The 12,849-nt window shown below is 35.9% G+C and overlaps 1 protein-coding gene across 5 annotated transcripts in view; it reads left to right on the top strand.

The window, feature by feature from the left end:
- Positions 1–12,849, top strand: part of CLEC16A (C-type lectin domain containing 16A) — a 376,293-nt gene that overhangs the window by 26,390 nt on the left and 337,054 nt on the right. For all 5 annotated transcript variants that reach the window (XR_012631237.1, XM_074886665.1, XM_074886664.1 and 2 more), the window contains exons 11-15: positions 984–1,113; positions 5,204–5,304; positions 9,588–9,710; positions 11,332–11,441; positions 11,933–11,977. Coding sequence is in view for 4 of the 5 variants with exons in the window: in XM_074886665.1 (XP_074742766.1) it covers positions 984–1,113; positions 5,204–5,304; positions 9,588–9,710; positions 11,332–11,441; positions 11,933–11,977 (509 nt within the window). In the remaining variant the exon portion in view is untranslated. The remainder of the gene's footprint in view (positions 1–983; positions 1,114–5,203; positions 5,305–9,587; positions 9,711–11,331; positions 11,442–11,932; positions 11,978–12,849) is intronic.

Raw genomic sequence — 12,849 nt, 5'->3', positions numbered from 1 at the left:
AAAATTAAACAAGTGTGCTAAAAGTGACAGTACATGGTAGAAGATGATATTAAGTAATCCAAAACTGAAGACAAACCTCTAACTTTTAAGATTTTTTTATTTGCACGTTTTCAGGATTTTTGATGTAATGCTAACCTTAAGAAGAATTGGTTTTATAGGATGAGTGGTCTTACAGCATATCGTAACTGTTTATTTTACTAGTTAGTAACTATTAGAAAGATGTACATCAGAAAATAGTCTTTGCTTTAGACATTAATTGAGAAAAATGTGGCAGAATTGCATGCAAGAGGTTGAAAACAAGGTCTTTATGCTTTGACAGCCCTCTCCAAACATAGTTGCATTTTGATTTAAACAGTCTGAGAAGACTTTTCGTAAATGGTGTCAAATAACTGATGTGTTGTCTACCATGATTTGAAGAAAATACGACACGATCTGCTGTTTAAACTGGTGCATTTACTAGTCATCTTTGTCCAAATTCTTAAGCAAAAGCTAGATTTAGTCCTAATATTTCTACTTAAAGCCAATAGATGTGAAACACTCGGGACCAGGTATCCTGTTTGCTATAACTGTAGACACCTATTACATCCTCTATGAAACTTGATGTCCACCCATGCCCCAATGTCACCAGCATTGTCACAGATTTCTCTTCCAGAAAGAGGTTCTACATTTTTTCTTCCTGTGGTTTGGAGAGGAGGGGATTACTGTTGCTATTTGCCAAAATAATCTGTGTATTTTCTTTACACATACTATGCATATGTATCATTTTCTTACAGCAGTTAAATTCGTTAAATACAAGCAAATTATTTTATTAGGGAGAAAATTGGCCTATATCCATTCACTAACCTTTCTGAGGTTATGGTTATAGCTCTTATATATAGTTGCATAAGTCACTTTTAATACAAAACAGAAAATACAAAAGAGCTTGCAATAACTTTGTTAAAAATATAAAATCTGGGGACTTTTTGGTTTTGTTTTTTTTTCAGAAATAGAGATGGTAATCATGGAGAGGTGTAAACTGTCAGAATTGTCTATCTCTACTGTGACAGAACAGAATACAACAGATGAAGAAAAGAGTGCAGCTGCCTCTGGGAGTGAGATAACAAACTGGAACAGGTATAAAGGAACTGTAATATATTTTGCTGGATTACTTCGTTACGTGCCCTCCTGATAACTCTCTCACTTCTCATAAGGGATGTTTCAAATCTGCCTCCAATTAAAATTACAGGGGTTCTTGCAGATCACAAATAAGTGGGGCAACAGAAAAACAGGATATGGCCCCTCTACTGATCACTTCCGGAAATGATCCTGTTCTTTTGTAAAGCTTGTGCTTTCCTGTATGGTAACCATGATGCCTTAAGTTGGTAAAGTTAAATTACAGAATATTAACACAATAAAACCAGAATATAAATGTTTTCATTCCAGTATTTTTGTAAACCTCTTAAATCAAGGCAGAAGACATTTTCTTAGTGATACTTATGGTCACATCTGTCCATTTTATATATACCTATAGGGGAAAACCAAGGAAAATCCCTCTGTTCAGGGCTGAATTTTACAGAATTGTAGTAGTAGTTACAAGTAAACCCTACTAACCTATGTACGGTTGCCAAGGTCCATTAGTATATATATTAGGGTTATTGAAAACTTCTCTTGGAAATGTAGTTTTTAAGGGTTTCAGGGAGCAGAAATTGCCCTGACTTCAAAATTTAAACTTGAATATATTAAATACCCATAAGACACTTTATCAGTAAGAATTTTGTGTTCTTGTAATTAGAATGCTAAAGAAAAGAAACCAAAAGTGCCATCTCTGACACAAAAGTAATTGCAAATGTGTCCCTTGGGGAAATGCACATGTTTAATAGGATTTCAGATTTATTTTTAAACTTGGGAAATGCTGCCTGGTATTCCCAGAATTTCATTCTGTCTCTATTATAGCTTTGATGTAGTTTAGATTATATTCATTAATAAAGATAACATTTAATTTCATTGTAAAAGTGAAATTAAACCTTGACTTGAACTGGTTTTAAAATACATTGTTCTAGATTATTGATATTTTGACTAAAATATGTGCTAAATGGCTTTTAGAAATTGGCAATGACTGCAGTGAATACTAAAGCAACTAGGATGCTCAGGTCTTGAAGAGTGCAAAATACTTACATGTGAGATGCCAGTGCTCTTGGCAAATGTCTGCATTTCAGGACTCTTTTGATCTGTAGATATGATCTGGCAGCATCCTGCATCTTTTAATGAAAATAACAAGCATCAAAGAATGTGCAGAGCTAAGGATATTTTTAGAATAAGGATAGACCTTGTGTAGTGCATTTCTGGCCTTAGTTTTGTACACGAATTTTTGGAAATATAGGTGGATAATCTGCTACATTTTAAGATTTTGTGTTATTCTCTATGCCAAATTTAATATTTGAAACAGTAGCTAAATCTCAAGAAATTTAATCAAGTGTGTATAGTTTCTTTCTTACACTGATTGGAATCACTGAGCCTTGTGGATAAGGTACCATGTGGTAGTGCAAAATGCAGTGTTCTTTTATTCCATGCTTGAAGTGGGAGAAACTTCCATAACTGGAATAATCATTAATGACTGTGATAATAGTGATTCCTAATGTGTTGCAGTCTTCAGTTGCAGACGCACTCCACAAGAATAAATGATTTGAAGAATACTTGTATGACATTTGATCTGTTTCTTCTATCAAGTCACTAGTAAAAGGCTAATAAAGGAAGAAAATGCTTACAGAGTTAAGAAATAAATTTGAAAATACTTGTCATATAGCCTTTAATATTAAGTGGTTTTTAAAAATTGTCCAATCATTGTTGAAAAATAAATGGAAAACAGCCCAGTTTGCAGTTAAAAACTTAGCTGTAAACAGTAAGTTAAGTTTTCAATTTCCCTTAGTCCTTTTACTGCTGTGAAGGACGTAAGAGAAAGTTTAAGTATTGTTGATGTTATTTTATTTTGATGTGCTTTACTGCTGGAAAGTTTAAGCCTAAAAGCTTGTTTTAAATTAACTTCTTTCTATGATATGCTACACAGCAGTTTTTTCCAGAATGAGAAACCTTTCATTCTACGTTGTGCCTTCTGTTGCTACTTTCTTAACAGCTGAAGTTTTTCTGCGTCTATCCTATGTTTAGTCTATATGAGGACCTGTTGATGAGTGGGATTCCTAGAAATTGTTTCAGTTTTAGACTATTGCAATGGAGACTTTGATAATGCAGATAGATAGATGCTGTGAAGAAGCACCTGAAATGAAAATTATCTATCTCACTGCTGTAATCTTTTCCTGAAGTTCTGTAATTTCACAAATCTAAGTAATATGTGGGGGAAAACCAATGAAAAATGCATTAGAGATTACAGAAGTTGTTTAATACCATGTAATATCAGTAGCTATTCCATTAACAGCAATATTTCTGCAGCTTAGATCCTAAAAACATTGATTTTAATAAAATAATATTACTTCTGTGTTGTAGGTCAGTTTTTAGGGTAATGACCATCTGTGGTGGTCTGACAACAGACCTAGTGTTATCTAGCATTTAAGCATTTTAATACTTGAACCTGGGTATCTTGGTCATCTTTCTTCTTTAGGCCTTGAAGCTGAATTCCCTTCACTCTGTGTAAAGCACCCCGTTTCAGGATGTCATGAGGCTTGTAGGGCTTGTTCAATGCTTAGGAAGACTGAAGGCACTCTTAGCTTGTTTTCAACATTGCTAATTGTTTAGGCTGGTTTTGCTTGAATAGTTAAATGTTCTTCTGAGATCTACAATAGGAACATCATGGGAAATTTGGCTTAGGTACATAGAGCAGTGCTGAACTTGGGCAAAGAGGGATCATAACTCAGTGGCATTTAAGTGTGTCATAGAGGATGCTTGTAATCCATCTTCAGAAGTGCACAAGCATATGACTGCAATGTCATGAAATGAGCAGAGGAACAGTGTGTTCTGTTATTCTTGTCATAGCCTTGTTTTAAAAAAGAGCATGTTGTTGACGTGTGTGGAGCTGATGGAAAGTGTAAATATATTGTTATGACCATTATATATAAGTGTGACCACGAGGGTGCCACGGGTCTGGGATAGGTATAGAAGTATGTTGTCTTCTGACCCTTAGCTAACCACAATGATGAGTCTGTAGTGGATGCTGCCTGTCTGCTAGGTCTGAAGATAGGAAAGTGTATTTGTTTTTATGACTTCAGGTGTTACTTTAATGTATGTATTTGAATGTAGCTTAGGTATCATAATTTTTTTTTTTAAACAGTAAAAGGAAAAAACAATCCTTAAGAGGTAGGAATTATCTCTTTTCAATCAAGATTCTAAACTCTCTTCTTCTGGTGACTCTGACATTTCCCTGATACTATTTTTTGGGGTCACCTGTGAAAATGGATTTAATTTCTACTTGTGCTCTGAACTGATTGGATTCAAGCCAGTTTAAGACAAGAGGCCAAGTTGCCTTGCCATCAAGCTTGTGCTAATATCAGCTGAATCTCAGCCATATCTGATCTGTCCAAACAGCTTCTGGATTAAATGGACTTTTCTGATCTGTTCAGGGTAGAGGTGAAGGTGGACTTGGCACTGTTTGTAGCTTCCTCTATAGGTGGTGTTGGTCACACATGCTTAAACGCAGGAAAACAAAGCTCATCTGCAGTGCAAAGCTTGCTTTTTTTCCATTCAAATGTTCCTTCCTTGTTTATTTTTCTTTCCTGTAACTTGCGGTAAAATTTTTGACTGATTGTTTTAGAATAACCTAGCTGCCTCCAAACTTTTGGTGCAAACTGCTTTTTTGTATTAGTAAAAATTTTTCAACTCTGTTTAGTACAGTTTTAAGGTAGTCTTTTTCTATGCAACTGTGATATCAGCTCCTTGAAGTTCCTTACATATATACTTAAAACAAGCGGCACAATGCTTCTGCATACATACTAAATGTGCTACAAACAACCCAATAAATGTGTGAACAATCCATTCTTGGGAAGTATTATGTAACAAAGGCCATTAAAACATCAGAATTAATGTCAGAATGTAAATACAAAGCATGGCTGTAATCTGGCTAATCTTAACAGGTTAATTTTTGTTTAATGCCTGAAAATGTACGTTACTATAAACTTGCCTCTTCCATTAGCTACATGTAGGACAAAATGTTTACTCATTTTTTCTGTAGATGTTGTCTTTTTCTTCTTATCCATTTAAAAATTGCTCCTTTCCACAGGCCTTTTCTTGATATGGTCTATAATGCACTGGACTGTGCTGAAGATGATTATTATGCCCTCTTTGTGCTCTGTCTTCTATATGCAATGTCACATAACAAAGGTAACCAATTTTTGCTTTTTCCAGAGAAAACTGAGGCACGTATGGTTTTAGACAGGCACGATCTGTTTGTAACTGTATGTATGCCTTGAACAGTGAGAAATTCTTGACATGGGGGAGACAGAAATAAGTATACTCTAAGTAAAAATGGTTGCTACAGATCACCTTTTTAAGAATGATTTGGTAGAAAGTTTTGTGAACATCAGATAACTTTTCTTCCATAGATTTCTTGGAATTGGAGTAGGATTATTGTGTTTCATTTTTAATCTCTTAATATCAGTTGAAGCCCTCTATATTTAATCTACATATATATGGGATCCAGTTCTTTCCCACTTCACCCATACTGTGATTGCTACATGTAAGCCAAGTGTAAAATGTTGTAAAACTTGTTCCCCTACGTTAAAACTAAATCTTTGTATACTTTAAACATATAGATAATGCACAAGACCTGAGAATCAGATGTGATTATGAAAATCATGTATTGCCTATTTCTCTCCACCTTTGGCAGTCCTTCAGTAATTCTTTTTATACTATACAATTACTCAACAGCCTTCTCATCCATTGTGCCATAATTGTTTGAAAACTTATTTAAACGGTCAGCATTCTATGTCATAATACATCTTGCAAGTCTCCCAAGAAGCCTGAACTCTTTTATAAACTATCAAAACTATGTTAAAGGTGTAATTCATTATAATTCAGACAGTATGAGAATATGTAACCTTTCCTAAGGGAAAAACTATGGTTAGTTTTGTTGCTGTTTATCTTTGTGTGCATTTTAAATAGATTCCTTATGGAGCAATAATGTAAATATCTCATACATGTGAATAATCATGTGTTTCAGGAATTGAGAGCTGAATTTAAGTTATTTTCTGCTTATGAGGATAGTTTCTGTAACATACCAGAATTTAAATGGATCAACTACTGCAGTAAACTGAGCAAAGAGTGTCAGGTGTGTGGTGGTATGCTTAAAAGTAAGGATTCTGTTCTAGCTTCAAGGTACCTCTAATGGGCAAGTAGAGTGGAAATGAGAGTCTTGAGGGAACTAGGTAAGCTGAACACCTCTTGTCCTTCTGAATCCTCTTGATGGCTTTACCTTTTTTTCAGGACTGAAGGAATGCTTCTCAGATTATAATTTGCTGACAATTTCAGGGCTTTCGCAGTCTCTTATGACAAGAGATAATAGTGCAACTCGTATCACCAAAGATAGCACCGCAGCCTTGCCATGCTCTAGCCCTCGCTGACTTGCATCTCTGATTTCCTGCTGCCCCCCTGCAACCACTATAGTTCTCCCAGAAAACGTCTTTCCCCAAGGGACTTTAGAGCATCACTGTGCTAGAAAACAGTGATGTCAGAGATAGATTCTCTTCTCTTAAAATTCATTAGTTGAATCTGTTAATAGCCAGAATCATTAGTTGTAACTGTTGCAGCTTCAGAGAGTCCCTGGAAGTCTTTCAATGGTCATTGTAAAGGAGTAAGCCTGCACCCTAGGGTTGTATTTCTTAAGAATTCTTCTATTTAAGACCATAGTCCTGCATGTATTTGCTGTATCCCACTGTATTTGCTTTCAGTGTAATTAGTTATTCTTCAATATCCTGTTCTCAGAAAAGAAGTCTGATATCCTCTCTTGTTTCAAAGATGATTTGCTTACATCTATAGTATTGCTGTAAACAGTGAGGAATGCAGCCTTTTGCTGCTTAGTTTCATCTATTTCTGTTCTGTTTATTTTTCACCCAATATCCAGGGTTGCCAAGAGAAATAGAATGGGCAGTGAAATATCTACCTTTTAAGAGACTAAAAGTATCCTGGCCCTAAAACTGGTGATACCTTTTATGCGTTTAAGGGGTCAAGATCTATACTTCATTCCTTGGTGGTCACATCAGCCCTCTCTAAATGAAAAACTCTTTAGGCTATACTCATAGGCTTTCCTTGTCAACAATTTACATTAGCCTGTTGCTCTTTGGAAGTTATTTTCCTTTCTCCCCCTATCCTTGACCTTAGATGCTAGATGGATAATGACATCCGGTTTTGATCTTCACTGTCTTTCACCAACCCACTCTTCTTGTTCCCTGTAATAGACTGCTTTTAGCCTTGAGGGCCACAGAATCAGTGCCTCTGTGTCTTGAAGGAGAGTTGCTTTACAAGCTGGTGATTTAGTGCCCCGGCTTGATGCAAGAGCAGAATGTTCTTTAAAAGCTCAGGAGCTACACAACTGCTTGTTTCTACACCAAATTCAGTATCAGTCAGGATAGAACTGGAGTCAATGTTTAAATCTGAATTCAGTATAATGCAAGAGATTGGTATGCTTACAGGCTTTCTCAAGGTATGGGTCAATGATCCTTTTCTTTTACAAAAGGGCATGAAAGTCTCTCTCCAAACATGTTGGAGAGGCCGGGTTGTTTTCCCAGTTTCAGGAAGTAATAAATCTCTAGAAGTTGTGTGTCTAGGATCTATTTACTGTCTATCTGATAGATGGTAGATACTGTAGTGAGCACTTGAATCAGTTCAAACAAACAGCTAATGAATTGAAAATTTAGGATGATTTCTTGTGATTGGATGCAACACAAGCTTGTCCTCTTTACGCTACAGGAAAATGAGTTGCAGTTTTCTATTTCGGTATATTGGCTGTTTAAGGTATGTTTCTGATTCTCTAGCTGGTTAGTTTGAATTTCACCTTCCCCGCCCCCCTTACTCATTCTGGCACTATGGAGAAGGCTAGAACAGAACACATTCATAAAAATCTGAATTGCCTTAGCTTAAACAAGAACTTTGGTTTCAGGCCTTGCTTCTAAGGGAGCAGCCTTCTCAGTCTCTGTCACTAAATGTAGACACCCTGTTGAGGCTTTTGATTGTGACTCCTTCCATTTGGATACTGAGTCTGCATTTTGCTCCATGTTCTTGAACGAGTTTAAAGACAATGTGCTTGTTTTTCACCAGCAAGAAATATCTCTGTGAATAGGAAGAAAGAATCCCAAGAGGTACACATATGCAGCTAAACAGATTTATTGCAAATTGTATCTGAGAGACATTTAATACTAGAAGCCCTTCATATATGTTGCTAGAGTATATACTGTATCTGAAGAATGCAGAACTCTGCATCGTTGACAAGCAGACAACCAAATGAAAGATGGCTGAATATGAATTCTTTCACTGTGATTTCAATTTGACCACTTTGTTGGACACCTGCATGGTCCTGCCTCATTTCCTCCTCCATGTTTTCTTAGTCTCCTGAATGGTTTTCTGCTGTTTAATGACCATGACCTTCTGAGAGCTTAATCTGCATACAGATATTCTCTGAGAAATGTTACTGATAAGCAGCATTCCTTTTGAGAAGTAAAACTGTAGCTGTTTAGTAAACTGTTAGATTGTTGTGAACGCTAATAACTCCGATTGCCCTGGTTCCTTAAAAGCTTCCTTCCCCCCCACCCTTTTCTTCAGCCTCATGACAGAGAACATTTGTATCACTGTTATTAATCTTCAAACAGACCCTTTGTTAATTGTTCTAAATACATATGCTTAGTGAAGAAATAAATTTGATATCACAAATGATGTTGTTATGTAGTTAACTTCTTCCCACCCTGAACTTGTAGTTATAAACTGCAGTATAGTCATCTTCTGGTTTATGGGGTTGTTTATTACCATCCTTTAGAACAAGGACAGGGAGATCCTCAGCAATCCATAACTATGTTTTGTTCTAACAGGTTTTACAGTAACCAGTCTATTCTGAGAAATAACTTTGCTATTTTGGAGGATTATGTTGAAGAAAGATGGGTTTAATTTCCTTATATAACACATCAGTGAGAATCTGTGATTTGCATTGGGGAGGGTGGGTCCTAAATAATAGGCTACCAGGTACAAAATAAAATTAATATCTTTCTAAAACATATATGAACTGATCCCTTACTACCAAAGCGGAATTTAAAGTCAGACTTTCATCTTTTCACCTTTAGGCTTTATGCTTTTCAGATGTGTGGCTTGACTTTTTAATTTAGATACAATCAGTCTCAGAATTCTAGATGCAGCAAAGTGGTTTGGATGTCACCAAACTTTGGGATTTGAGTGTCTTCACCCAGTAGGCACCATTTAAGGCCAAGATTTTTAAGTGATACATAAATGTGTTTAGTCTTTCTGTTGTTCCTCTTCTTGTAACAGAAATTCAAAACTAACTTGTCCAGTTTTGTATTTCTAATTACACTCTTCTGAGAAAACCGCTACGATCTATTGAATACTTACCTCGAAGCATACTCCTGTGTTCTAATTCACCTTTCTTCATTCATCCCCCACAAAAGGAATTGACCCAGTCAAGCTGGAGAGAATTCAACTTCCAGCTCAACATGCTGAAGAGAGAAATTCATATAATCATGTACTTGCAGAAGGGCTTATCAGGATAATGAATTATGCTGCACAACCAGGTATCACTTTTCCAATATTTGATTTTTTTGCCAAGGTGGAATTTTTGAAGATGAAAAAAAGAATGCTACCTAGCCTTTTGTCTTTGAGGGGAAAGCATCTGTTTAGCATGCTCTTCAATGAACAATAAGTTCAATCCAACAGCGAACAATAAGGTATGGTCTGTGAAAGACAACTATCAGGTTTTCCTTGGTTGATGAAGAATCAGAAACTCTGTATTTCTGCTGAATAGTTGTTTTTATACTCAGAACTATACAGGGATCTATTGTTTTCATTCCTACTTTCTGTGTTTTTGAATAAACAAAAATGATGAGATATATAGTGATTTCAGCTTAAAGTAGAATTTCATCCTGAAAATATGATCTGTGGCACCTTTGCTTGTAAAAGTAATTCCAGTGGAGAAGTTGTCTTGAAAGCTAGATGGTACCCTTTGCTTATAGCAGTCCTTCGTCTCTAGAGGTGATAGCAAATTTTCCCAAATTTTTTTTTAATTGCAGATTGTATTTTTAGTTCTGAACTGTTTTGCAGAAAATGTGGGGTTTTTTCCTGACTGCAACTTTTTTGTGAAATGAGAGATACAAGGCTTAGTGACTTGTTCCACAGAAACATGATTTTTGTTCAAGCCACAGCTCTTCTCCCTGCACTTCCCCTCTTAAAGCTTCAAATAAGTAGAACTGGTTTTCCCCTGAAACTGTCACACTATCAAATTCCTGATTGTCTGCAGAATAAAATCTAATGTTTGTTTGCAGGATTGATCTACAGAATATTAATTTGTTATGCTGATGTGCCAGTCACAGATTAAAAGCATGTTTATGTATAAAGAGTTTGTACATACTGCAGAAGGATAGAGTGCAAGATGAGGAAATGCATTTATTTAAACAAAAGCACTTCTTGGGAGGGGTGGAAATAGTGGGTTTTTATTAATCTTGCTAAATGTAGTGTAGAACATCTCCTTTTCTGGGGGTACTAGCCTCAGTCTGTACTTTTAGTTTCTGGCAGCATAGTGCTAACTCGAAAATTGTAGGTGGGAGCTGGGGTCAAAAACTAAGATGTCTGTCTCCTTGGGTGTATTGTCTTAGTTTTGATCACTGAGCTCAGGCTGTACATTTCTAATATCTGTTTTTTTAAATCCTTAAAAGCTTAAAATTTAAATGCATTCTTTCACTCTTACTTCTCTGGATTCTCCCATCCAGGCTGTGTCTGAATCCTTTGGACATTTTTTAAGGAAAAGCTGTGTCTTATCAGTATGCTATATACAAAACTTCCTTTCATCTTGTAACTTTATCCATGCCAAATTCTGTGATTCTTTTGTAATTTTAGTGTAATTCAACCTGTGCTTCAGGTTGATCTAGGCATGTACTTGGCTTCTTTTCTGATAGTATTAATCTTTATTGCCTTCTTATTGCATGGTTCTGCTTTAAATTTTCTTCTGCTTTAAATTATTCTTCCAGCTTTTTTTTTTATAGCCATCAGCATTGTAAACCAGCATCAGCACTCATCCTTGTCAGATAGGGGTTGTATGACAATTGCAGAGAAGAGTAGAAACATTTAAGGACACTGGATAATGAGAAGAGCAATACTTAAACTGCTACTGTTTTGTATATTGAAATTTTCTTTTCATAGATGGAAAAATCCGTTTGGCAACTTTAGAACTTGGCTGCCTGTTGCTGAAGCAGCTTGTGTTTTCTAAGAATGGCAGCATCATAAAAGATGTTCACCTTGCTTGCCTTGAGGTAAATATTTTCTTTCAAATTACCGGTCACAGCACTACTTTTCTTTGAGTCTTGTTGAATAAATTTGTTTCATTTCTGATTGTAAGCATAAATGCAAAATTTGAGCTTCTAGAACATATTTCTTCTATTGGTGACTCTCTGCAGTGAATGCAAAGAATCAATACCCCATGTTCTGTTCTCAGCTTTGCTGTTACCTTGCTATTTAAACTCTTAACATATCAAGCAGGGTTATGTTTGATTTTCTCTCTGAAATTTGTATGTCATCCATCTCAAAAATGTAAAGAAAGTGTTTTTGAGACTAACAAGCTCACATAAGCAGTATTTTCATAAGTGCAAGAACTATGTTCTATCATATTCTGGGCTGAAGGCTGTGAGTATGGGGATATTAATAGACAGTCTCTTCTGTATGAGTTTTTGGGTGGTTTTTTTAAATGTAACTTGAGTAAATGGTGTATTTATTCCCTGAAACACATTTATTTTATCTTTTCTAGGGTGCAAGGGAAGAAAGTGTTCATCTCCTTCGTCGTTTCTATAAGGTATATATGCAAAATGATGTAAGAAAACATCCTTTACATAATGTGGAATTAGAAGCAAGTCTGCAGCCCAGTCTCTATGCACTGGCCAAAGCAGTACTTTTCTTTTTAAGATGGGAACTCCGTATTTGTGATAGAGAAGGAAGTGTTTCGTTGGAGGTTTCCTCTCCTTTCCTGCCCTTACTGTACCACACTGACATACGTCAAAAAAGGCTGTTAGAATTCTCACATGGTTTGTACTGGAGGTCAAGTTAGCAGTCATGTGCTTTTGTTGCAACTGCTATGTATTTCATGGACCGGAGCCACACTATTGGAACATTTCTGGGATTTTGTGATTGACACTAATACAGAATGTGTTTCTTTTTGGCATTACTTTTAATTTGTGTCTTATCTGAAATGATCTAAAATTTTACTTAATCTTTTTTTCTTACTGGATACCTCTGCAGTGCTTTGCTGCTTTTTTTTGTATTGTAAACAACTAGAGAAATAAAATTTTTAGCCCTAGGTGTTAACTTCTATATAAGGACCAGTAAGACTTCAAGTGTCTAAAATCTATTTTGTGTTAGAATTCTCTTGAAGAATGTTTTCTCAATGTGGCTTACAAAAAATAAGTAACTTGTGGTGGGTTGACCTTGGCTGGCTGCCAGACATCCACCCAGGTGCTCTCTCACTCCACCTCCTCAACAGGATGGAGGGAGAACAGAAGATGAAAAAATCTTGTGGTTGAGATAAAGACAGGGAGATCACTTACAATTACTATAATGGGCAAAACAGACCGAACTTTGCAAAAATTAATTTATTGTCAATTAAAATAAACTTAGATAGTGAGAAACAAAGACAAATTAAAACACCACCTTCCCCCCCACACCTCCTTT

This window comes from Strix uralensis, chromosome 16 (assembly GCF_047716275.1).
Source record: "Strix uralensis isolate ZFMK-TIS-50842 chromosome 16, bStrUra1, whole genome shotgun sequence".
Taxonomy (NCBI): Eukaryota; Metazoa; Chordata; class Aves; order Strigiformes; family Strigidae; genus Strix; species Strix uralensis.
This window is presented reverse-complemented; position numbering and strand designations above follow the sequence as displayed.